The 26,459-nt window shown below is 55.0% G+C and overlaps 1 protein-coding gene across 1 annotated transcript in view; it reads left to right on the plus strand.

The window, feature by feature from the left end:
• GRM4 (glutamate receptor, metabotropic 4) overlaps window positions 1-26,459 on the plus strand; it is a 119,917-nt gene that overhangs the window by 39,143 nt on the left and 54,315 nt on the right. Inside the window, exon 3 of the mRNA XM_008583521.1 lies at window positions 14,793-15,009. Coding sequence (XP_008581743.1) covers window positions 14,793-15,009 — 217 coding nt within the window. The remainder of the gene's footprint in view (window positions 1-14,792; window positions 15,010-26,459) is intronic.

A 26,459-nucleotide genomic window follows, 5' to 3' on the forward strand; every position in this document is an offset into this window, starting at 1 on the left:
TGAGGGGGAGGGTAGTAGGAGGTGCAGTCAGGGGCTGAAGGGTAGATTGTGTAAGGCTTGTGTGCCATTAAACGACTTTGGCTTTTTCTCTGTATGAGATGGGAGCCTCTTGAAGAGAGGAGAGATGTGATCTGACTTGGTTTTAATCTGGTCCCTCTGACTACCGGGTGGGAATGGACTGTGTGTGTGTGTGAGGTGTAAGTGTGGGAGGTGGGAGACCATCTAGGAGGCTGAGGAGGCTGTGGTCACAGTCCAGCCAGACATTGGAGCCTGGGTGATTCTGGTGGGGGAGGTGGTCCTGGTTGGGTTCTACATCTGTTTTCAAGGTAGAGCCAACAGTGTTTGCTGATAAGTTAGGTTTGGCATGTGGAGGAAAGAGGACTCAAGGAGATGTGCAGTGTTTTGGCCTGAGCAGCTGGAAGGACAGAGCAGAGTTACCTGGCTGGGAAAGTCTTTGGGAGGATCCAGGGGGCAGGAGCTCAGTTTTGGAAGGGAAGCAGGCAGTCAGATGGAAGCCTGGAGTTCAGGGGCACATCCTCAGTCTCCGCATCTGTCAAATGGGCACCATGGTGAAAATCTGGGCTATAGGTGGCCTATGATGCTGCCAGGCAGCATGCCATGCCCCAGGGAATGAGTGGAGAGACAGGCAGAGGGGATGGAGCATGAGCCCCTTTGGGGGAGCCCTTGGGTTGCCTAGGCTCAGTGAGGCAGAGGAGGCAGAACCAGAAAGGAAGCCTAGGAGGAGCTGCCCAAGAGGAAGGAGGGGCCAGGAGAGTCAGGAGCTGGACCGCCAAGTGAGTCAGGATCTGCATGGGTCAAGTGCTTCTGTGGAGTCAAGTGCAGTGAGGCCTGGCTGGGGGGCTCAGGAGCCGAGAGCCCCAGACCACGGCTTGGCACCCCTGGCCTGGGGATCACCTAGCCTTGCTTGCATCTCCCTTCTGAGCTGGCTTTTGTCTCCCCTCCCAGAGCTCAGGCCCCCTTTCCTCAGTGGAAGCCCCCAGAGCCCCAGTGCTGCCTCCTCCCTGCCATCCTGGCGCTGCCAGCCTGGCTCTGGCCTGCCTGTGGTATAAATTATGTGGAGTGATGGTGATGTGACTTTTATCGGCTCATGTGTTCAATAATGGTAATACATCCCATTATATCATATTATGTTAATACAGTGCAATATATTACACACGGCGCAGTGCATTAACTTAACTTGGGAGAGCACTGGGCAGACACTATGGTTAATTTTCTCTCAGCCTGGCAATGCCCCATCGCTGGTGCACAGTGCACGTGAAGTGGTCATCAGGACCTGGGGTGTGATTACAGATGCCCCAGGTGCCACTCCCCGGTCCTCCTGGCCCTGCCTTTGCATCCTGCAGCCTAAGGGGGGATTGTTGGGTTTGTGGAAGAGGTATTTGGATGTCACTCCCACCTTGTGGAGACCCCTCCCTCTGTCCTTACCTGTGAATGGGGCGGTGGTCATTAAGCCCCCACTGAACAGATGCAGAAGCTGAGGCTCAGAGATGTGATGTGGCATGCCCAAGGGACGTAGTGGGGAAAGGTCTAGGGCAAGGACCCTTGACTCTCCATCCTGGCTGCTTCTCAGGGGCAAGGGTGGTGTGGGCAAAGGGCAAGAGGCTGGGGATGAACATGGAGTGCACGCCAGGTGGGGAATAGTGGGTGAGAGCACTCAGGTGTTGGGGCCAGACAGACCTGGGTTCAAATCCTGCTTTGGCACTTGCTGTGCAATCTCACTTCCGTATTTTCTTGGGCCTCAGTTTTCCCATCTGAGAAAGGAAGATAGTAAATAGTGTTTTTTTCATGGGTTTATTGCATGAGGAATAAGTGAGATAATCCATATGAAGATACAGGCACAGAGTAGGTGCTCAGTAAACACTAGCTACCAGTCCTGTTATGATTACTGCTAGTGTCTGGCTAGCCTCTTGCCTGCTGCCAACCGCAAGGGTGCCTGGCCCTGCTGATACATGTCCCCAACCCGGTCAGCCTGCACTTCCTGCCCAGCCCCACCTCAGCTTGGTCCCTTGGCTACTGCAGTTGTCCTGGGCGGGTCCCCAGCTCTCCCTGCCCCTTGGGCATTTGTGTGTGGCTAGTTCTCAATGTAGCTGGCTCCCCGGCCCACAGGCAGCACTGCAGCACAGAGAGAGCCAGCTGTGCTATCGAATGGGCCTGGGTGCAACTCCCTCCCAGTGCTGGGTGACCCTGGGCAAGTTCCTCAGCTCTTTGAGGGGCAGCTTCTCACCTGTAAATCGGGGATAAGGTTCCCTACCTTCAGGCTGTGGTGAGGATCAGCAAATTGATCCCTCCTTGGAAAAGGGGGCACAGCTGCAGCCCTGTAGAGCTCTGCCTCAGCCAAGCCCTTCCCGCCCAGGCCTCCGGGTCCCCCCATGTATCACTCTGACAAGGTTCTGGAGTCAGCATGTATAACCTGCAAAAGTGAATGTAATTTATTGATCGACATTGCACTGATGAAATAGGACAAGTGCTGATCTGAGGCTCCCGTTTGCTCGCGCCCCCGCGCCTGTGCCCCGCCGGCTCCTGCGCTCTTATCTGCACTCCCGCCTCTGAGCACTCCTGAGCTCCTCCTTTGTCAGCCTGCCAGGCTCGCCACTCTGCACCCTCTATTCTTCTCCAGCCTCCCTACCTTATCGGGCCCCCTTTTATTCCTGGGCTCCTACGAAAACATGTAATGTTGAAAAGGGAGAGACAAGGGACTGAATAAAGCACTTTCTGGGGAAATATTTGCTCACAGGCCTGTTGCCTGCGACTGTCTGGTTCTCTCCCAGAAAACATAATTCAGAACAGGCCTGGAAATTAATCTAAGTGTCCGCTTGTTCTCCTAATAGCAGCCTGAGGGGTCCTGGGGAGGGGGAGACCTAGGAGACATCGGACAGCCCCCCAACGATTACCTTCTGGGGTGTCACTGTCAAATTGGGGGACAGGGCACAGCAGGCCCCAGGAGGTGAGGGATATCAGAGGGAGGGTCCTTCCGAGTCCTGGGGAGGAAGGAAGGAGACCTCAGAGCGTCTTCCACGTGTCGGGCACTGCCCCATGGCCCACTTCCTCAGAGTGATGCCATCGGCCTCCTCAGGCAAAGCCTCGGACCATGTAGAATCAGAACTCGGCTGCTGGCCAGCTCTGTGACCTTGCAAGGCCCTGAGCTCTGAGCCTCATTTTCCTCACCTACTTAAGGGGCTTGTGGTACTGTGGAGCTTGTCCCACAGGCTGGCTGGGTGGAAGGAATGAAGTGTCCCCTTTGTTCATTGAATACTTGCCCCATGCCAAGCGCTATGCCAAGTATCCAGGGATATAGTGGGAACTGACGTGAAGTCCCTGAGCTGACATTTTAGGGGGAGGTGGATAATAGATGAAGTAAGTAAGTACACATAGTATGTTAGAAAGTGATCATTGTTGTGGTGAAAATCAAAGCAGGGGAGGTGGAGATGGGATGCAGGGGAGGGAGGTGGGATTAGTATTAAATAGGGTGGTCAGGGAAGGCCTTCCTGACGTTTGAGCAAAGTCTTGAAGGCAAGGACGAGAGGGAGTGAGTCACATGCATATCTGGGGGAAGAGAATTTGGGCAGTGGGAACAGCCACTGCAGAGGCCCTGAGGCAGAGTGTGCCTGGTGCGTTTAAGGTACAGCAGGAAGGTTGGTGTGACCAGGCCAGTGAGGCCAAGATGGGAGTGAGGGCAGAGGTAATGTGTGTAAAATGCTTTGTTAAAATGCCAAGTGTTGTTGATAATCATGACAGACTGCCCTGAGCTAAGCTGTAAAAGGCATTTTATTAGCACTGATGGAAGGCTGGTATGTGAATTTAGCAGGAAGAGGGAGGCCTGTTATTGCTCCTGTCCCCTGCCTACCTTAAATGCTCCAGTTCTTCCGGCTGCAAGATGATGTGAACTCTTCCCAAGCTATTTCCCCATTATTGTGCCAAGAGAAAAAAGAGGCCACTTGTGACTTTGGGGCCATGCGATAGGGCCAGGAGACAGGTAAGGGTCCTGGTGAGGGGCCCTGACCTGGCCAGTAGGACAACACGGCAGTGGGGATGCCCCTACATCCTGACTGTACCCGTGGCCTTGGGAAGAGAAGTCAGGGGCCACGAGCTCAGTCTCTGGCAACCTCGTGTGGGGTTGGCGATCCTCATTAAAAGCTCAGATCCAAAAGGCTTGATGATGGAATTTCTAATTAAATCAATTTCATCTCGGCTGGGAGACAGAGGTTTGCATATAATAACCATGAAATTAATAATTATGTTTAGAAATTAGCTATTGCTCAAAGCAGAGTCATTTTATACAACCCTCCAGAGCCCTTGGACCCCACCCCTGCCCGATCCTCTGTGTTAGACACAGATGGGCCACTTCAGCCCACAGTGACAGCCAGGAGTGGAGGTGGTGGCTGAGCAAAGACAGGAAATAGGGCTAGGACTCCCTGCTGCTGCTCTGAGTATCCTGCCCCACAGGAGATGTGCATGGTCCCCTGTCCGTGAAGGCAACTGGCCTCACCCTCAGATTCTACATGTACATGTTGTGTGCGTGTGTGCATACATATGTATGTGCAGGCTGACCTGTGTAAGAGGGAGACTGAGCTTTCATGTGACAGTTAGCAGCATGGTCTGTGGAGCCAGTCCCCCTAGGTTCAAATCCTGGCTCAGCCACTCACTAGCTGTGTGACCTTAATTAAGCAAGTTACTTAACCTCTCTGTACCTCAGTTTCAGAAAATTGGGAAAATAAGAAGGCCTACTTCATAGGATTATTGCAGGATTGAAGGTGTTAAGGTTTATAAAACCACTTAGGACAGGTATAAGCACCCAATAAATATTAGCTTTTATAATGATGATGATGATGATGATATTGTGTGTGTGTGTGTGTGTGTAAATTTAGTTCCATTCAATTCAGTCCAAACCAGCCTGTGATGAGTGTAGACCTGACACATCTAGGCTCTTGAGGGGAGATAACTAAGAATCATTCCTGGCTCTCTCAGAGCTACAGCATAATGTTTATCGCTGCCTGTGTCCATCAGCAGAGGTGAGGTGCTGCTGCAGTAACAACCCACCCCCAAAGCTCTGTGGCCTAAAATAGCATAAACTTAATACTTGCTGTGTTACCTGTCTGTATGGGCTGGCTGAGTGCTCTGCCCTGTCTTCTCAGGGGTCCGGCTGGCCTGGAACAGGGCTGGTCACAGTAGTAGAGAGAATATGGTCTTGCAACTGCAGTTAAATGCTCTGGCCCAAAGTGATATGCATTTTCTGCTCTCAGCTCATTGGCTGGAACTTGTCATGTGGCCTGGGCCAACCACAAGGTCAGGGAGTTGCAGTTTTACTACGTGTGGGGAAGGCAAAGAGCTGGAAACGTTTGGCCCATGGCTCTAATGACCACACCCAACATTAGTTGTGTGCAGATCCATTTATTATTGATTGTCTCGCCCACTAGAGTGTCAGCTCCACAAAGGCAGGGATTTGTCTCTGTTGCATTCACCCCAGTGCCCCAGATCATGCAAAGCACATAGTAAGTGCTCAGTAAACCATCACTGAGTGGGTGAATTAATGAATGCATTGACAGAGTTTCTGAGGAGTGTGGGTGGATGCTAAGGTAGGGTGGGGAGGGGGAGGCTGGTGGCTGTGAGAGCAGCCAAGGAGAGAAGACTACGTGGGCCTTATGAGCAAGTTTGACTGTCTTCATGATGGTGTTTGCAGCCTTGGACACTCTGTGCACTCTTGGTCACAGTGGGGAAACTCTGCAGGCCACAGTGTGGGGAGAAGGGGCATGTGTGATAGGTGCACAGGTCACAGGGGTAGAGGAATGCCAGGGCCACCTTGGGGCAAGGCCAAGAGGGGGCCTAGTCTCCAGGCCTGCAGAAGGGACAGAGCAGGAGAGGCTGAGCACCCTGGGGCAGTGACTCTGGCTGGCCTAGCTCCCAGGAGGAAGGCTGAGTCAGGGCTGGCCCTGGGATAGGCCCACACAGACTGGTCGATAGCACTGGGGCATAGGTTGGCCAGCCCAGGCCAGACAGGGGCATGTGGCCAGGCCCCAGAGTGACCAGATGCTCAGGGCCCAGAGTCGGCGGCTGGTCTGTGTCCACGGAGCAGAGTAATAAAATCTGATTAATGAGGATGTCAATTCCTGAAGTGAGCCATCCAGGCCAGCCTGACTTGAATTTCCAGAGGGTGGGGAAGTGGCTGGTGCCCCCTAGATGGCTCCTGAAGGTGTGGGGGAAGGCCCCCAGCACGTGGCCCTGGAAGAGGCCCTGGGCAGAGGCAGAAATTCCCCCACCTGGGGCCTATCCCAGTCCTTCCAAAGACCACCCGGTTGTGCCAGCTCAACTCCCTGCCCAGGGTGCCCCTGCCATTTCCCCCAGGCCTTGTTCTTTGGTAAATGGTGTGTGGGGGTGTCAGCTCCACAAAGGGCACAGGTGTGTGGGGCCTCCTTGGGGCTTTCCCAAGTTGTTTTCTGCTCTTGAACCCAGGGACCATGTCAGAGATGGGCTCACCTCATCTCCCCCTGGCCTGCCTTGCCCTTCTCCTGGGGTCCTATCTCTGTCCCTGTCCCTACTGTTCTTGTGGTCAAGGCCAAACTAGGGATCATCTCAGTCCCTTCCTTCTTGCTACCATCCCACACATAACCAATCCCCAAATACTGTGAGTCTCCCCCTAAGTGCCTCCCTGCCCTGGTTCAGGCACCACCAGCTGCTGTCTGTAGTGTGCCTGCCACCTCTTGCTGGGCTGCCAGGCTTGCCCCGCCAAAGCCCTCCCCCTGCAGGCCAAGGGACCATTCTGATGACCTGTGCTCCTGCTCAGAATCCCTCCCCAGCTCCCCAGGGCTCCCTGGAAAGTCCTCCTTCCTTGGCATGGCCTGGCGGGCTCCTTGTGGGTGCACCTCTGCCTGCAGCCTGGCTGGGCACCCTAGCTCCTTGCCCACCTGGGGTTGTCCTTCCCCTTGTCTGTGGGGGCATCTTCGTTCTCACAGCCACTGGTCTGGCTCCCCCACTGGGCTAGTTCTCTGAAGGTCATTTAAATCTGTGTCCTCAGCACCTGGCCAGCAGAAGTGCTCAGGTGCTCTGTGATGGGGAGCATCCCCTGTGAGCAGCTCTTGTGAGTCCCATTAGAGGGAGGAAGGGCTGGGCAGCCCCAAGTGCAGCCCCTCCTACTGCTCTGGGTCCTGTGTCCCCTACACAAAGGCCCTTTGGGTGAGGGTGTGCGGCTGGGGTGGTTGAGGAGTGTCGGGGTGGGGGACAGGCAGGTTCGTTGGAGAACGGCCCTCTCCATCTCTCTCTGGCTTTATCTTTCTCTGAACCACACATTCCTGTCCATTGCAGCTTTCAGGTGCATCTAAGAGCATTGCTACCTTTTATCTGTAAAGAAAACAGCTGATGCTGAGAGCTGTGGTCAAAGGCCTGAAGCAGCCAGGATGAGAAGGGCAAGGAGTGGGCAGCCACCCTGGGGCTTGGGCCAGCCCCATGCATGGTCCCCTATTCCCCATGGAAGAGGGCCTGCATCTCGCTGCAAAAGTCCTGAGGTCTCCTGGGTCCTGGTCTGGGCTGGGCTGGTGGCCAGAGGTGGCTTCAGGATCCCAGCCTCAATTTGGGGCTGCCTGGCCCTGCCTGTGGCTGGCACAGAAAGAGCAGACTCAGCGGGGGCGGAGTAGGGGGGTGGGGTAGGACTGAGGCCAGGCCTGGAGGACACGCCTGGGGGGTGGTGAGCAGTGGGCAGAGCGGCTCAGGCAGCACCTTGTTTGTGGTATCTCCTGCCTGTGGTACTCAGAGGGCGCTATCACCTCTCAGAGCCTCTGTTTCCTCATCTGCAAAATGGGCGTAATGGTCCTAGCCTTGTCTCTCTCGCTAATAAGAATATCTAGCATTACCCCAAGGCTCCCACGTGCCAGGCACTGTTCTAAGGACTTTTTGTGTGTTTGCTAATGCCATGCTCTCTGTTGTTATTGTGAGTACTTTATAGGGGTGGAAATTGAGGCTCATAGAGGTCACTTGCTTGCCTAAGGTTTCACAGCTGGGCAGCAAAGTTGGGATGCACAGCCCGGGTCAGGCTGGTTCTAGAATGTGCTGGAAGCTTATGTGCTATGCCAGGCATTAGGGAAGAGGAGAGAAGGGATGGTGCTTTTCACAGTAAAGCTTAAAACAAAACAAATCAGTAAAGTTCACAGGAAGAGGTTTGTGGTTTCTGTCAGGTGGTCCCTGGGGTTTCCACAGCAATGATCCTGAACATCTGGTCACTTGGATTGGGGCACGACAGGCCTTGTGGGGATTGGGGTGGGGATTTCACTCCTGACTGCTCTGAACAGTCTTGAACAAAGCACTGGCCTTCAGAGACTATGGGGACTATGCCTGGGTGGGCCCTGAGATGCCGGGCAGAGCCCTCACTGCCCCAGCCTCCTCTTCCTTCCTCTAGATGGTGGGGGCTGTGGACTGGCTGCTCTCAGGGGGTCCTTAGATTCTTCTGGTCTGTGAGTTGGTGACCTAGAGCCTGAGTTGTGGGCATTCTGGGACCTGTCTGTGTGCCAGCCCATGTTGGCATGCGTGCGCCAGGTGTATGGGGCTGTGGCCAGGCCCAGGGCAGCCTGACACCAGATCTAGGCTCTGAGCACACATGTCTGTTCATGGACACACAAACGCATGCACGTGTGTGCACACATGCATGTGGGCTTTTGCTCTGCCTGAAACGTCCTCCCTCAAATACCCACATGCCTCCCTCCTTCCTGGGTCCTTGACCCAGTGTCACTCTGTGAGAGAGGCCTCCCCTGACCCTCTCTCTAACACTTCCCTGCTCCTCCTCCTCTTTCTTTTTTTCTCCTGTCTCCTTATCCCATCTAACAGACTCAGTATCTTATTATTCCCCTCTCCATGACCTGCCTCTGTCTATATTGGAGCCCCTCGAGGGCAGGTGTCTGCCAGTCTATCCCCAGCACTCAGAACTACACCCGGCAGACAGTTGGTGCTTGGTAACTATTTGTAGGAGTAATCAATGAACGAATGTGCCCTGCACTCATGTGCTCGGGGCGCAGCCTTAGCATGTGCTTGCGTGAGTGCGAGTGTGCACACAACCCCCGCCCCCACAGATGTACTCGGAATCACTCTTCATTATTTCTCAAGCCCAGAAGCAGCTTCTGTCTTTCCCTATGTGGCATAAACCTTCCTTGTCACTCCAGAAGCCAGAGAGAGAGGGAAAGAGGTTTATTCATGCTTCCTCCCCCTTCAGTCACTCACCCCAAGGCTCTACTGGGTGCCAGCTGCAGACACACCATGTGTCACTCAGGGACATACGACCCTCCCCCTGCTCAGAGGGCCCAGCCAACCAAGCGTGTTTTGCACAAACGCTTTCTGACTTATCTGCTGGTGTCTCCCAGCAATGGGTGTTGGCTAGTGTTTGGGGGAGGGATGAGTCCAGTTCACCTCTGTGTCTCCCCATGTGGCCTTTCCTAACACAACGGTGGGGGGGGGGTCCTTAGAAGACCTGTTGAATTGACAAGTAGAAGAGAATCCTAATCCTGGGGAGGATGTACCTGGTACCCCAGGAGCAGCTGCACTTGGTGCTGTGGGAGGCTGAGCAGACTCTCTGGAGGATGGGGGCACAGGGAGGGCTGCCTAGAGGAGCTGACATTTGAGCTGGGTGCTGATGCACAGGGACAATTTAGGTGTGGGGAGATGAGGTCACAGGCTCCAGGGGCAGAGGAAGACAGGCAGAGAGGAAAGAGAAAAAGATGAACCTAGAGCAGGACACTTGTGGTTGGTCAGGTACTGCTGGAATCTGGTTCTCGCTCACACAAGGTGAAATGTCCCCAGCACCTAAAGCAATGCCCAGTGCACAGTAGGTGCTCAGTGTGTTGGGTGACGGAAGGGAGGAGGCAAAGAGATGGAGCCACTGGCACTGGGATGGGCCCCTCTTGCCACTGCTGCTGTGAGAGGAGATGAGCATTCTCTGAGGCGAATGCAAATTGAGTGTCCCCTTCTGCTCCAGCTAGGCTGCGGAGGCAGTGAGAGGTAAGGAGACATCAGAGCCCCACCCGGGCCAGGTTGTCACAGGTACCTGCAGACGCGACCCCTGCCCTACCGAAGGCACCCTGCGGTGGGCCCGGCCCCCTCCACTCCAGGCCGGGCAGGGCAGGGAAGGAAGGAGGATAGCCTTGGAGAGACTGTTAGCATTCCCAGGACATCCCTATGACAATGACACGGTGTGACTGTGGGGATGGGAGGGGGGATGGTAGGGGGAGGAACTACAGCTCACCTGAGAGCTGGCCTCTCCTGCCGGCCAGCGCTGCTCTGCGTGCTTCCCATGGCATCCCTCGTGTGACCCTCACGACATCTTGTGGCAGCTGTTGTAGTTAATCCCATTTTGCGGCTGAGGACACTGAGGCCTGGGGAGGTGAAGTGACTTGCCCATTTACCCAGCTGGTGAGAGGCAGAGCTGGGATTTGAACCTAAGGAGTTTAGTTGTCAACTCTCTGCTTGAAACCCTTTCCCTAGGAAGCATGGGGGGCAGAGGGTTTGGTGCCTGGAGCCGAGGAAGGAGGACACATAAGAGTTGGCTGGCTTATCCCTTGAGCTCTTTTCAGCAGGAGACTGTTATCTCCCCACCTCCCCACCTCCCCACCATCACAGGGCTGGGTCCCTGTTCCAGCATCTCAGGAGTTGTTGGGGACAGAGCAGGGGCCCCTCCTGGGCTCCTGAAACCAGAGGCCCAAGGCTCCTGCAGGCTGACAGGCATTCCCTGCAGGAACTCACGCTTGGCCTGCACTTTGTGGGAGTGGGACATGTGCAGTGGGGCAGGGGCAGTGTGCCTGGGCCCCCCTCTGGGCTAGGCCTGGGTTTGAAGGTTGCTGCCAGGGGATGGCCCACTAGGGATGGGCTCTGGGCGCTGGTGCCTGGACATTTGTCTGTCCACTGCTGTTCACACCCAAGCTGAGCACCTGCACGGGAGGAGAGGTGAGGAGGTGGCTTGGAAGGAGGGATGAGGGAGGAGAAGCCCCATCTCGTCTGCCACCAGCTGGAAGACCTGGGTCAAGTCCAGAAACCTGAGTGAGCCTCCTGCTCCCTCTCCTGTGCTTGGGTCCCTGGGACTCCAGGCCCATTGTTGGGAGAAAATACCAGAAGCAGAGACAGCCTTCTGGTCAGGAGGAGAGTAGAGACATAGGTGTGTGATTGGCACTTCTTGCTGAGGACCAGGCAGAGGTAAAAGGCAAACAAATCAACGAAATGATCATTTCAGTGACCTGGCGTGAAGTAAGGCTGAGTCGGACCTGTCCTGTCCTCAGTCTCCAACACCTTGTCCAGCTCCAAGTCCAGGACATTTCTGTGCAGAGGGATGACCTGAGGGGGACATTTATTTTGTTTTGTTTTATTTAAAAAAACTTTAAAAAAAGCATGGACATTTCAGACGTAAAAAGTGCAACACGTAGGGCAGCGAGCCCCCACGTACCCACACTCAGCGCCTGTCACCGCTTGACCAGTTTTGTTCCTTCCTCTTCCTCACACTCCTGCCCCTGATTCTTTTGAAGCAAATCCCAGAACCGTCATATCATTGCCTCCCTAAATATTTCAGTACATATCTCTGAAACACTTGTTCTCGCCTGGGGACAGTTTTGCCCCCCCGGGGGACATTTGGCAATGTCTGGAGACATTCTTAGTTGTCACGGCTGGGGGAGGGTGCTGCTGGCAGCCAGTAGGTAGAGGCCAGGGGTGCTGCTGAACATCTTACAATGCACAGGACAGCCCATGACAAAGAATTAACCTCCCCTTCCAAGTGTTCACAGTGCTGAGGCTGAGAAACCCTGCTGTAAAAGATAAGGTCTCTTAAAAACAAACCAGCCGCAACTATAATACTGTTCTCAGGCCTCAAAATAGCAATGATTTTAATATCCAATCAGAGTTCATGTTTTAGACGGCGCTGTTTCGTGCCTCCTGTTCTCCAGGGCAGCGTGTGCAGGGCTAGTGTTCAGACACTGCTGACAGCGAGGACGGGGACCCGCGCACTCACGGACACTCAAGTGTGGTTTGCTTTCTGAGCAGCTGGTATATTCGCATGCTTCTGTGTCAAACGTACAGAGGGTAGAAGGTGAAAGGTCCCCGCCCAACTCTGCTCTTAGCCAACTCGTTCCCTCCCCTGAGAAGGGGTTGAAGTGTCCGAGAGCGGCGCGAGTGTGTAACCGGTCGCCTCACACAGTCAGCAGCGTGCGTCTGCCCTCTGCTTCTTCACCGCTCTTGTTTTCTCCCTGCAATGTCTTGAGAATCGTCCAGAGCAGTGCACGAAAACCTGCCTGTTCTTTTTCACAGCCACGTGGTATTCCTTGAATGAGTGTGGCTCTGCCTTCTTTCACTTCTTGATGGACGTGTAGGTTGTTTCCAAAGTTTTACTGTTACAAACAGTGCCACAGTAAACAATGTAGTACATGCCATTTTATAAAGACCACAAGAACTGCAATGAGAGGGCCGGAGAGTTACCCCCAAGTTTCTCAGAAAACCCAAAACACTAATCACCTGTTCTCCCCACCCCTATGCTCACCCCGAAGTTCCCAGTGATTTGAACCTTTCCCACAAGCTATCTCCACGAGGGTGTACAGGAGGGGCCAGCTGGGCCACCTGGGGTCATCACAGGGGCTGAGCTGGGCCCCGCCCTTTTGGCAGTGGGCATCCTCAGTGAAGGGCAGGCCCCGACGGCCCCCAGTCAATCTCCCCTTTAGGCATTTGTCCCTTTATTAAGTGGCTGTTAGACCGATTGTGCATTGACTTCCCTCCTGCTCTGCTCCAGCCACACACCAGGTTGATTCCACTGGGGACCTGCCACTCCCTGGGCTCGAGCACCTGCCCCAGCCTTGCTCATGCTGGCTCTGCTCAGCTGTCGCCTCCCCAGAGGGGCCTCTCCAGGCCCTCCCACCTGCCCACCCTGCAACCTGTCCCCATGCCCTCACAGGGCCTCGTCACCATGGGACACAGGCCTGGTCACCTGCTGGCTTGTGCTAATCTCCTCCCACCAGAATGGAAGCTCTGTGGGTGTTTTGTTCACTGCTGTCCCCAGCGCTCAGGACATAGTCTTTGTTGAAGTGAAGAGTTGAATGTCTAGATATTGATGTGGGGCTTCTAGGTCAGCAAAACCTCTGCCCCATCCTGAGGAAGGGGAGCTGTCTGATGTGAGAGGTGGTCCCTGGGCATAGGGACCCCCAGGCAATGGTCAAGTGGACAACCACTTGTCCAGGGGTGACCCCAACCCTCTTGGCCCCAGAACATTTCCCTAGCCTCAGTGGTCGCAGGGTCTGACATCCTGGCCACAAGTTTCCTGGCCAGGATTGAATCTTTTTTTTTTTTTTTTGCAATTTATTTATTTATTGGTGGCTGGCCTGTACAGGAATCAAACCCTGGACCTTGGTGTTATCAGCACTAAGCTCTAACCAAATGAGCTAATAGCCCAGCCCAAGGATTGAATCTTAATGACTCCTGAGGGGGATAAATCTTAGATTTGACACCAGCCCAGATCAATATGTGCATTCCCTCCACCCTGTCACCTGACAACTGAGAGCAGGCAGAGGGCACAAGGGAAGGGTGAGAGGTGACGTGGGTCGTGGGAGGGAATGGAGAGTGCAGGGCACTGACCAGAGCCAGGGGAGCAGTGGGGTGGGGCCTCCGGGAGGCAGGCCTGCCAGGCCCTGTGAGATGGGGAGGGGAGGGCACCGGGAGGAGCACCCACACTGCCTCTTCCGTGCCTTTGGGGATGGTTGGGTGTAACTACAGGAGGCAGGGGCAGCTTAAGGGCCCTGAATTTCACCTCTGATTGGGGAGGACCCAGGTGGAGGCAGGAAGGTGCTCTATGGCTGGGAGAGCTGGGACTGGGGGCAGGAGGCCTGGGTCTGCTCTGCCACTGAGAAGCTGTGGGATCCAGGCAGGCCCCTGCCTCTCTGGGCCCTGTGATCTGGGCTGTGCAGAGAAGGAACTTCCCGAAGCCCCTTACCGCACCCTCCTGCCTCAGCTCTCGCCTCCTGCACTTCCATCTGTGGGGGTGCATGGGGTTTCGGGGAGCTGGAACCCAGGCTCTGTCTCCTCTGACCTGGGCAGGAAGAAGGAGCCTGATCCCAGAAGGAGCTGTGGGGATAGACTCTGCTGGGTGACTGGGGCTGCCTGTGGGCAGGGGATGGACAAAATGATCCCTCAGGGCCCTTCTCAACACCTGCATCCCCGACCCTAGTCCCAGGCTGAACCATCTTACCCACCCAGGGATTTTCCCTGGGCTGAGATCTTCTACCTTTTATGTGAATCGTAGCACCCAGAGGCATCTGGTGTGTGTGCGTGTACGTGTGTGTGTACGTGTGTATTTGTGTGTGTGTGTATGTGTGGGAGGGGCATTGGGGTGTCTTTGGGCCCATCAGTCATGGGGCTTCGTGGGGCTGGCTGGGAGACTTTCTGGAGGAGGAGGGTTTGTTGCTGTTGTGCCAGCCCCTTCTCATTCTGATGCCAGCCTCGCCCCTCCTGGGGATGGACAGGATCCAGAGAGAGCTGAGCAGGAGGCAGGTGGCATTGGCACCCTGGCTGGAGCCAGAAGCAGGGCTGGCCCACCAGTTGCCTAACCTCTCTGGATCTGTTTCCTCCTCCATCAAGTGGGGCTAGGACCTGTCTTGCCCATGCACAGGGTCTCCCCCAGGGCAAGAGGAGGCAGTGCCTGTAGAGAAGGGGTGGGCTGGGGCGGTCCCAAGCCTGTGGGGACTGGAGGGAGGTTGGTGTGCAGGGGCATGATGCTGGCTGGGCAGGGTAGGGGTGCCAGCCGCCCCCCATCAGCAGCCCCTCTCGCCCCCCAGATACCCCAGATCAGCTACGCTTCCACAGCCCCTGACCTGAGCGACAACAGCCGCTATGACTTCTTCTCCCGCGTGGTGCCCTCGGACACGTACCAGGCCCAGGCCATGGTGGACATCGTCCGTGCCCTCAAGTGGAACTATGTGTCCACGCTGGCCTCGGAGGGCAGCTACGGTGAGAGCGGTGTGGAGGCCTTCATCCAGAAGTCCCGTGAGGATGGTGAGTCAGGCGCCTGGCATGCATGGGGACAGGAGGATGTCACAGTGGGTGCCAAGCACTGCTGAGAGCCGCCAGCTGGGCCCTGATGTGGGCTCTGCCTGCCCTGGCCATTCCCCTCATGGGCCTCAGTCTCTTCTTTGAGCGCTGGGGTTTGGCTCATGGCGTGGCTGGGTGCTGGGTGACTCCTGCAGGTGGTGGGTGTGAAGCTCTTTGCAGACATGGCCATATAGATGAAGGGACTGTCAGTATTCCTGGTGTGGGAGCCTGTGGAACAGCCGCTGTCCTCACAGGCAGGAGGGGAAGGGGTGGGATGGAGGAGCCTTGTTTAAGGGGGTGTCAGGGACCCAGGTGTTGGGCGGCCAGCCAGGCAGGTTCTCAGAGTGAGGGTTGTTGGAGGGATGGGAGATTTGGAGTCCTTAAAGTTGAGCGTCTGTGGTGAGGTGAGGGAGAGGGACTGTGGAGCTGTGGGTCACATCAGTGGGTGCGCTGTGCTGGCACGGGTGCCAGTGGTGGAGGGGCCCCTGTGCTTAGGGTGTGGGGAATCTGGGCAAGTGATTTGCTCCCCTTGAGATCTTCCCCACACGTCACGATGCCACCTTCCTCCATTAAGTTAAGCTCACTTCATTACCTTAAATTGCTGTTGTAAGACGCTCCAGTGATAAAGCTTTTAGGCATCTCCAGTGATAAACCACCGGGCGATAATAAGGGTTACCCCCCTGGCAGGTGGCTCCAGCGGCCTGGCGGGGCCCTGGAGCCTGGGCATCTGGAGGTCTGTGCCGCTGGTGGTGCCGGGGGAGGGCAGCCTGTAGGGGAGGACGGTGGGCAGGCTCCGGGGCTGGGGGCTCCCCCTGGGTTGGGTTGAGTCAAGAGGGGACGGCTCATGGAGGGCTGTGAGGCGGAGGGATGAGCCTGTGGCTTCCTCGGGGCCCCCGTTGTGAGTTGTGGGGGAAGCAGGGAGGCCCTTTCCCCTCCTGGCAGACCCACCTCCCTGCAGAGAGGGCCCCTCTGCCCCCTCCTGGCCTCTCCTAAGGCCCTGTCTTGAAATAGCTTGCCTGGTGCATTGACCTTGGGTAACAGCGTCTGTATATTTATACCCTCATGGCCTCAGGACTCTAATTGCTTTTCCTAAGGACCACAGAGTGTCCAGAGGCTGGCGTTGGCAACACCCTGTGGGCGTAATTCTGCTGTAAATCTCAGATAAGCCCCTTTAATTGTACAGCTGAAGCTGCTTGGGTGCCTGCAGCCCAGTGGGGGTGCCAACAGGAAGCGGGGAAGTGCTGACGGATGGCCGCGGCCCCGGCCACTCCCCACCCCAGCAGCCGGCTGAACAGAGGGAAGCCAAGGAGAACAGGATGCTTTTCCCACCTCCAGGTGGTCTGGCAGCAGCACCCTGGGATCCAGATGACAGTGTCAGAGCCACAGCCCCGTCCCTCTGGCTGCCCAACTGTCCTTTCCTCCTTTCCCCCTTTGCTCTGATCAAGACATGGGCACCTCCCCCTGGGCTGCAGCACCCAACCTGCACTGGTGGTTCCTCTCCTCCTCAAGGGCTTGAACCCTTCCCCAAACAAGAAACAGCGTCTGCAGGATTTGGGGATAAAGGTACCGGACAGGGGAAGGCATGGAGGTTCCAGAATCTTACTGTTCAGTTGTGTTCAGTCTCTGTTCTAAAGGGACCTAGAAGCCACCCCCAGCACTCACATAGCCCTCCCTATGTGCCTGGCACCTACTCTCCGGAGTGATACTCCCGACCCTACAAGATAGGCATTGCTTTGCCCCCATTTACAGGAGAGGAAGCTGAGGCACAGCTGACTGGTGACTAGCACCAGGTCACACAGCAAGGTAGAGGTGGAGAAGGGATTTGAACCCAAGCAGTCTGGCTTCAGGTCTAGAAGTCTTAACATTTTTTGAATTCTTGTCTATTCTATCTTCTGCCCCACATCCCCCTTGCTGACACCCACCCATGTGGGCCAGCCCCTGTGCAAGTGCTGGGGTATGACGGGACGCACACACAGGCATGCGCACATGCACGTACAGGAGAGGCGGGAGAGGCGGGAGATATGGGCATTGTGTTTTGGCTAAAGGTAAGACTATTGTTTGAATTTTTTACAAGCACCTAATAAGGTATTGGGTGGTTAGAAAAAGATAAAGTCTATTCAAGATTGTTAAAAAGGACCCTAGAGTCTAGGGCATTAAGAGACTAGCTACTGTGCCAGGGGCTCCAGCTCAGGCACCCTGCCCTGGCAGAGGTGCCCCTCACAGTGCCTGCTGTCCCTTGTGCATCAGCCCCACATTGCTGAAGACCTGGCTTACCACCTGCTGGGCCTCCCACATCCCCCGAACTTCCCGCTGCCACCTTGTGCCAGAGCACGACAGCCCCTGGGGCTTGGCTGGGACTGCCAGGGCAGCTAGGTTTCCTCACTCTACCTGCTAAATGAAATTTGATTTGGAGGAACGTCTTTAGGCAGGTGAAAAGAAAAGGAGAGAGAAAGCTGCACTCCAGCTGGCCAAATTGAAATCAGAATTGAGCGGCTGGTAGAAAGAGGCTGCTGTACCTTGTAGCCTAATCCCTGCAAAAGATTAAAGATGTCTTTGGCTGTATATTGTATTGATTTATCCTCTGAAGTATAAATCATCTGTGAGTTGCTCAGAGGAGCGCCAGGGAGGTGGGTAGAGCAGAGAGTGCACTGGCCAGGCTGGGGATGCACATCGGAGTCGTGGAGAGCAAGTCCTGGGTGCTGAATGTGTGCTGGGCTCTGGGTCCTTCAGAGGAGCATATTCTGCCCATTTTATAGGTGAGGAAATTGAGGCCAGAGAAGGTAGGTTACTCTCTCAAGGACACACAGCCAGAATGTGGAGGAACTGGGATGGGAACTTAGCTCTGTCCTCAGGTGGGGAGCCCCCAGGTGGTATCTGGGATGGCCCAGTAGTGACTGGTCATTGGCACTGGGCTTAAAGGAAGCCCTGAAACTGGCATTTCTCACCCCCACTCTGTTCTCTCATGCTCTGGGCAATCCTGTCTGAGCCCTTGGTTGAGCCCTGCCTGTGCCAGACAACCCCATGACTGTCACAAATCCTGATAACAACCCTGTGAGTTAGATGTTTTTGTCCCCATTTTACAGATGGGGGAATGGAGAAAAGTGAGTGGCTTGCCCAGGGTCACACAGCGAGGTGTCTGAGCAGGACTGGGCACCAAGGCTGACAGACCAGGCCCCCTACCTCACACGCTCCATCTCCCCCAGCTCACGCCACAGAAGCAGCAGCGTGTGGTTAAAAGGTCAGGCTCCTATAGACAGATCTGGGGTCCAGCTTGTCCACTTACTGGCTGGGTGATCCTGGGAAAGTCACTTTCTGGGCTCAGTTTTCTCATCTGTGAAACAAAATAGGTTGTTGTCAGAGTGCAGGGTACACCTGGCACATGGAGTTGGGAGCTCAGGAATGCACATTGGAGGGTTGTTACTCAGGGCCTGGCTGCCTGGGTCCTAGCCAGTCCTGGGGAGGGTCAGGGAGTGCTGGAAGACCCAAGGGGGCTATGCTGTGCCCTGAGGCTACAAGCTTGTCTGGGGATGGGGCACTGGACAAAAGCACAGGAGTTAGCCTGGTCCTTATAGGACACCTGGTCTGGTGGCGAGAGGGCAGCAAGGTGAGTTCCAAAGGTGGCCAGGGTAGGATGTGTGTGTATGTGTGTGTGTGTATGTGTGTGTAGGGGTGCATGTATGGGAATTTCTGTCCTGTGACTGGTAGGCCTGCCTTAGTAGAGAGAGTCTGTGGGCACACCAGTGTGCATCTGGGCCTGTGTGGTTTCGTGTGTGTGTGTGCTTGTATGCGGCGTCTGGCACCATCTCCCCATCTGTGAGTGTGCATGGGAGGGGTGTGTGTGTGTCTGTGTGTGTGCATGCACTTGTGTGTTGGACCTCCTGGCTGCAGCCAAGACTCCTTCCTCCCTGCCAGGCTGAGGCTGCCTGAGGGAAAGGCAAGGAGCCTGCCCTTCTCTCCTGGGCTCCTCAGCAGTGCAACCAGGGCTGGGATTAGCCATGCAGAACAGGCCCTGCCTGGCTCCAGAGACAACCAGCAAATCACCTGAGGAGGGAAGGGAAAGGCAGGCTGTGGCGGGGTGGGGCACAGATGTAGCAGTGCCCTTTGGTGCCTCCTGTCTGCCATCCTGGGCACTCTCAGGGGTTAGGGTCTGAGGAATAAACTTTTATATCCCCACAGCTATTCCATATCCATAGGGCTCTACTGTGCACCTTAGTTTAACTACACTAGTGCCCTCGTTTCACAGGTGAGGAAAACCAAGGCTAAGGGATGTTAAGGGGCCTGCCTAAAGTCACATGAAAGATTCATGTCAGAGCCCAGGTCTCCTGTGTGGGCAACTGGAGAAAGCATAATATCACTAGGTAACATTTATGGAGCCCTCCTGTGGACTGGCTGTATTGCTGTATTTTAAGTGCTTTGTATATATTACCTCATTTAGTTCTCAAGACAGCTCCATCATATAGATGGCCAAACTGAGGCTCAGAGAGGATAAGTAACTCCCCTGGGGCCACATAGCTGGAAAGAAGCAGGAGCAGGATTTGAATCAAGCAGATGGTCTTCTCAGCCCTTGAGCATACCACCTCTGGTACATGTGGCAGGGAGGCCTCTCTGTGGGGTCACCTGGAAGTTTGGCCCTAGTCCTCTCAGGTGAGTGAATGCAGCACACCTGGACACATCCAGATTTGTGCCCCAAAGGTGGGAACAAGATGTCCTCATTGGGTGTGGCAAGAAGGAGCATGGGTGGCTCAGGCCTGCTCCTTGGAGGATGTCATGTCCTACACACAGCGGGAAGTTCTGAAGCCTCACCTCCTGGCAGTGTCCCTTCTTCCCCGATTGATATTATGGAGATGCGAATGAGTCAAGCTGTTGCTGGTCTGACCTCCAGCTCCAACTCCCAGGGCTGAGCATCAGACTTGCATTTAGATGGCCTCTGTCAGCACAACAGCACGGGCGCGACTGGCGGGACACAGTGAAGGAGACTGTGTGCTTGGGCAGATGGAGACCCAAGTCCCGGGCACTCCTCATCCGGCTGGGCCCTAAGACTCTCTGGGCTCATCTTCCCAGGCTGTAAATGGAGCAGCAACCTGCCGAGGTTCTGGGGGATGAGAGGAAGAGCTTGGCCTGCTGGAAAGTGCCACACAGAGGGGCTGCACTGCTCATGTTTCTGGGGGACCAGGAAGGGGAGATGGACCCCAGGCACCTCCAGGATCCAGAAACCCTAAGGGTGGACACTTAGAGTACCTGTTCCCCAACACCTCATCTCCTTCCATGCCCCTCTCCCTCTCTCTGCTCCAGCCACACCAGCCTCCTCACTGCTCCCCAAATGCATAAGCAACAAGCCTGCGTCAGGGCCTTTGCACCGGCTTGTTCCACTGTCTGGAAAGCTCTCTCCCTGCATGTCCATGCAGCCCACATCCTCAGCGCATCAGGCATCTTCTCAGGTGTCCCCTTTTCAGAGAGGCCTCTTTGACCACCCTATCTAAAGCCACCCCTTCCCCAGTCTGCTGTTTTTCGTTATAGTGCTGGATAATAAATTTTTATTTGTGTGTTTATGGTCCACGAGGGCAGAGATTTTTGCCTATTTGTTCTCTTTGCATCCTCAGCATCTAGCACAGCCTCTGGCTCAACAAACGTGTGTTGAGTGGATGATAGATCACAAAATCCAGCCTCCAACCACTCTCTTCTTTAGCTGTCCTCCCACCCCTGGGCCTGAGAAGTTGCTCTCCCAGCCTACAGAGAGGCAAACTGAGGGAGAGCGTAGGCATTGGGGGTTAGGCCAGGCTGCCCTGGGACCCCAGCCTCCTTCCCACTGAGATCTGTGGCTGTTCCCCGCCCTCTACTGACTCATGAAGGACAGAAGTCCTTTCCCGGAGGCAGAGGTGGGGACGTGAGAACTCGGGGCCTGCACATTATAGGTGCTCAGTAGAGCTTGCCTGAATAAGCAAATAAAGGGTTGTGATGATGTATCTGTTGGAGCGAAGAGACGCACTCTAGGGCTGCAGGGGGCCCCAGCCCAGCAAGGCTGGGCAGTCAAGCAGGGCTTGGAGTTGGGTAGCTGGACAAGTGGAGAGGAAGGAAGGGCAGGCAGGTGGGGGAAAGACACGAGCAAGAGCCTGAGGCAGGAATGAGCAAGGCAGATGGGACCCAATGAAGGGCCTGGCCTGGTGCTATTGGCCACAGGACAGGGAGCACTGTGAGGTGGGGCTGAGGAGAACCTGTTAGGCCAACCCTGTATTTTTAAATTTTTTGGCACTTGGGTTGTGCTTGCTTGACTGAGGGAGTGTATTAGAACCTGCCAATGTCTATCTGCTATGCCCAAATTGCTCAGGGCCCCAAGGGTCACCTCTGCCCATCAAGGCTCAGTGCCAAGGCCCCTCCTCCCTGCAGGCTTCCCTCATCTTCCCTGCCCCAAGTGGAGCTGATCCCCCTTTGGGGAGCAGGCAGGGGTGGGAGTGGGTTTCGGTTCTTCCCTGGGCTTGCCCCCTGGGAAGCCGTCACTCCCCAGCCCTCTGCCTCTTCCACTGACTCTGGGCTCCTGAGGCCAGGGAGGGAGAGGACCCCACTCAGCCCTCCCTTGCACATAACAGGGCCTCCATGGGTGTGTGTAGAGTGAACAGTGAGTGAGCAGATGATCAGCCCTGTGTCCTTGGGGCCTCCATGTCACACCTGTACCAGGTGTGGCTGTCAGCTCACTACCAGGTCCAGCTGACACAGGACAGGCTGTGTCCTCCCACTCCACAGCCCTTGACTCTAGGCACCCTGTGTATAAGCAAAGGCTTGTCATGGCCACGATTCTGGCCCATCCTGAAGACACCCAAAAACATTTTCTGAAAATTACTTAGGGTGTGTTTCTCAGAGGAGTGCTGGAAAAGGAAACATTCTGCAAGGCCTAAAAGAGTGGATGTCAAATGGTGGCACCTTGGGGCTTGGTCTCTTGGTTCAGGAATGATGGGAGCCAATTGCATGAGGGCAGTGCCTGCAGCCTGCAATCTTCCAGTCCCCAGCAGATGAAATGAGGTTGAAATTAGCTAGGGCAGGGAGGGGCTTTAGCTTGGTGTATTCCAGTCTCCCATGGCTTTTAGCAGCTTCTCAGGGGGAGACTCTGGAATCTCCAACCAGCTGCTTCCTGGGGTCACAGCCAGGGACCCTGCAGCCCAAGGCCCAGCATGCTAGACCTCCAGCTATGCATTCTCTAAGGATGCGGGGGGAAGTGGGCCCTTCATGTGGCCAGTCCCTACTACTCCAGCTTATCCACCATGCTGCCCTGAATCTGAGACCAATCCCTTTGCTGCCTGCCACTCCGCTGTGGGTGGAAATTAAGTGGAGCTGGCTCGGGCACCCCCTGCCGAACCAGCTGGTCTCCTCACCAGGCTTGGAGATTGGCAAGGTGTTGGTGCTAATGTGACTGCTCGGGATTGCCAGGTCAATCTCTGTCCCGTTGTGAAGATGAACCCCCGCACTTGCCTAGCCTGCCTCGGGGACTTCGCCTGTCTACTCTGATTTCTCTGCCACTCTGGCCTGTGTCAGGGTGCTGCCACCTCTCGATTTAGTGAGTCCCCTGGGTTGGGTGTCATCAGGCCCTGCTGCTTTCCTTTTAGTGTGGCACTTATTCTGTTTCTCTCCGACTGGCCTCTGATGTGTTCGCCCCATCCTGTCATGACGAAGACATGCTCCCATCCTTGTTTGCCTCTGAGCTTGATGGGAGTGACAGGAGGAAGAAGACACCAGACGCTGAGCCCCTTTTTTTGCTCTGAATCTGCATCTCTTCCCTCTTGGACAAGAAGCAGCATTTTCTTTCACCAGTCTCCTTTGTGGAACAGGTTTATAGATTCCTTTGGGATTTGAAAAAATTCCCTTTGCTGGTTGCAGCCCCTTTGTGCTTTGGCCTTCTAAATCCTGTCCTTCTCCCAGTGACATGATAGAGTGGCGTGGTGAAGAGCCCAGATGCTGGGGCAGATGGCCTGGGTTTATATCCTGGCTCTGCCACCATGAGCTGTGCCACCTTGAGCAGTCACTTAAGGGCTCTATGCCTCAGTTTCCGCCTTTGTTCAATGGAGACAGTAATAGTACCTGCTTTATAGGTTGTTGTGAGGTTAAATGAGTTAATACATGTAAAGTACTTGCCAGGTGGGCCAGGCACTGCATTAAGTACGAGTGCTAACTCCAAAAGGTGCTGGTAGTTATCATTATTAACCAGAGTAGTGTAGTGGGGCAAAGGGCCCTGGGCTGGGAGTTGGCAGAGTTCTAGTTCTGGCTCTGTCTCAGGGTGCCTGTGTGGCCCCAGGCCTGTAACGCTCCCTCTCTGAGCCTCAACTTCATCACCAACAGCTTCGTCAGCATCAGGGGATCTCTGAGCTCCACGGCCTAGGTCTTCACATCCCTCATCCACCTCTCTTGGCTCTTCTACCTTCCCTTGCCACATGCGGCTGGTGAGGAAGGAGGTGGGGTCATTTTTAAAATTCCGCCCTTCAGCCGTTTCACCCCTCGCCTCTGCACAGTAATTCATTCATCTGCTGAGTAAATATTTATTGAGAACCTACTGAGTGCCAGGTATTGAACCAGGACCCTGGGGATACTACTGTGGACTAAGCAGATGAAGATCCCTGGCCTTGTGGAGCTCACATTTGGGGAGAGGGCCAGAGGCATCTTACAATAAATAAGGAAATACATCACTATATAGTACAATTTCAGACAGGAGATGATAGACACTGCTGTGAAGAGGAGTAAAGCGGTGTAGTGATCAGAGAGGAGCAGACAAAGGAGACTATTTCATGCAAGGTTAACCACCTTTCAGCACTTAACCTGCCTTTCTGCAGAGGTGATATTTGGGCAGAGCCCCAAATGCCATGACGGAGTGAGCCAAGTGGAGATCTGTGGGAAGAGTGCTCCAGGCACAGGAGCCAGCAAATGCAAAGGCCCCGAGGTGGAGTCTGCCTGGCATTTGGGGAATAGCCAAGAGGCAGGAGCAGAGTGAGTGAGGGGGAGAGAAGTAGGAGGAGAGGAGGGGGCAGATCACATGGGGGCCTTGTGGGCCACTGTGAGGACTTTGACTTTTTCTCTGAGGGAGATGGGAGCCATTGGAGTGTTGTGAGCAGAGGAAGGACATGAATGGACCTAGATTGAATAGGATCCCTTTGGTTGTTGTGTGAGAAGTAGAGTGGGGGCTTGGGCTGGTGAGGTGACTTCTGTGGTTGTCCAGGAAAGAGGTGATAATGGCTTGGACAAGGGGGTGGGGGCAGTGAGAAGGGACATATTAGGGGTGTATTTTGAAGGTCGAGCCCACAGGGCTTGCTCCTGGGTTGTGTGATGCTCGCAGAGGGCAGGGGGTTGCCCAGGGAAGGGCCTGCACTCCTGGTTTCAGCACCACGGACAGCGACAGCGACTCCGAGGCCAGACGTCTGAGCAGCCTTGGCCGGTCTGTAAAGTGCAGGTTCTTTTCCCTCGATTGTGTTATCAATTTCTTTTTTAGCCGCATATATTTGTTTCTGGGCACTGCAGCACTGGGACAAGGCAAGTCTGAATGCAGTGGTAAACTGGGATGAGAGGTTTGGAAGCAGTTGTCCCCAAAAATCTCTGTCTGGCTAAACTGTTGGGGCAGGGAGGTGGAGGCTGGGGAAGGAATTAGGGGCAAGGGAGCTTCCTTGAGGAGGGGTGATGGGAGGAGAGTCTTGACAGATGGGTGGGCCTGTCCCAGGGCGCAGGAGGGTGCTCCGTCTGTGTGACTGCATTCAGTTCTTCCCGAGCCTGCCTTCTAAGTGAGGAGGGCAGTGTTCCTGAAGGAGCAGTAGGTGGGTGTGAGGCAGTTGAGGTGGCCCATGGCACAGCTTCTGCCCAGGCCTGCCAGACTTGTGTGTCCTTGGACAAGTTGCTGTTCCTCTTTGGTTCTTGGATTTTCCATGTGTAAAACGGAGAAATTGTAGTCTCGACTTTGCTGGTTATCGTAAGAGTGACAAAAACTGTGGATTAGCTGTCAGAAAGGCCAAGCCAAGGCTAAAGGAAGTGGGGGGCTGCCTCTGAGGCCTCAGACCCCGAGGTGAGCACTTAGCCCCTTCCTGGTTGGGGTCCCCCCTCCCTCCCTCCCTCCCTCCCACTGTGACTGTCCTCTCCTTTCTTCCTGACATACATGCTGCATTATATCCGTGCCCTATTTTGCTGTAGACAGAATGATCATATGGATGTTCTATGCAAATTCTCTTTTTAATGAGCCAGAAGAAAAGCTAATGACCATCTTGCATCTTGGGCCCGAGGGGAGCCTTGGGATGGGGGGAGGAAGGAAGGAGGACACAGTGACAGGCAGGAGAGAGAGGAGGGAAGGAGGGAGGACACAGGAAGGGCTGTGGAGGGGCAGAGGAGGGGGCAGCAGAGCCCTGTTTACCGTCTCCCAGAGCCTCACTGCTCACCCTACTTTACAGAGAGGGAAACAGGCTCAGAGAACAGAGGAAACTTCCCAGCTCACCCCAGAAGGTGGGAAGCAGAGCAGGGAGAGGTAGAAAGTGGAGGAGAAGGAGGAAATGGGGTGGAGAAAGGGGAGGTGGAGGCAGCCAGATCTAGGCTCCGGCCTGTAGGGCTCAGTTTCTTTGTCTGTAAAATGGTCATAATCCTAGGACATGGGTTGATTGGGAGGAGCTGATGAGAAAACGTGAAAAATTATTCCTTTGTGGAGTGGTACATGAATGTGGAGAGCTGTGGGATAACGGGAGAGCCAGGTGTGAGTGTGACTGTGTGCGTGTGTGTGTGTGTGTGTGTGTGTGAGAGAGAGAGAGAGAGAGAGAGAGAGAGAGAGAGGAGGCAGAGGATGGGGCCAGGGAGTGAGTGGGTGGAGGCCGGAAGAGCAGGGCGGCAGAAGGACAGGAACTGGGGATGGAGTCAGGAGGCTTCTGGACGACAGACCAGCTCTTAATCAGTCCATTCATTTGTTCCTTCTTTCATTCCTCAGCATCTATTGTCTACTTCATAATGGACCTCAGCTCCACGAGAGCAGGATTCTTCTCTGTTCACAGCTACACCCACAGCACCTAGGACAGCTCCTGGCACTGGGAGTGCTTAGTAAATTATTGCCAAATCAGTGAATGCTCTGTGCCTGGCAGCATGTACAATCAGGGCCCAGCAATGGCGATTTCCCCAGAGTTAGAGGCTGGTGGGCACAGAGGCATCTGGTCAAATAATTTCCATTCATGGTGCTGAGTGTAGAGATTCAGACTTTGAGATCATTATGGGCATCAAGGGGAGGAAGAGCCTGGGGATACTCATGAAGGCTTCCTGGAAGAGGAGGCCTGAACTGAATCCTAAAGAACAGATGGGAGCTGACTTGAAGAAGAAAAGAGTCTGGGAAGGGGAATTAGACATCAAAGGCAGACCGAACGGTCTCAATAAAGACCCTGGTTTGTGTTTGAAGCTGTAGGTGCTGTTGCAGGTGG

Source organism: Galeopterus variegatus, unplaced genomic scaffold (genome assembly GCF_000696425.1).
Source record: "Galeopterus variegatus unplaced genomic scaffold, G_variegatus-3.0.2 Scaffold2952, whole genome shotgun sequence".
Taxonomy (NCBI): domain Eukaryota; kingdom Metazoa; phylum Chordata; class Mammalia; order Dermoptera; family Cynocephalidae; genus Galeopterus; species Galeopterus variegatus.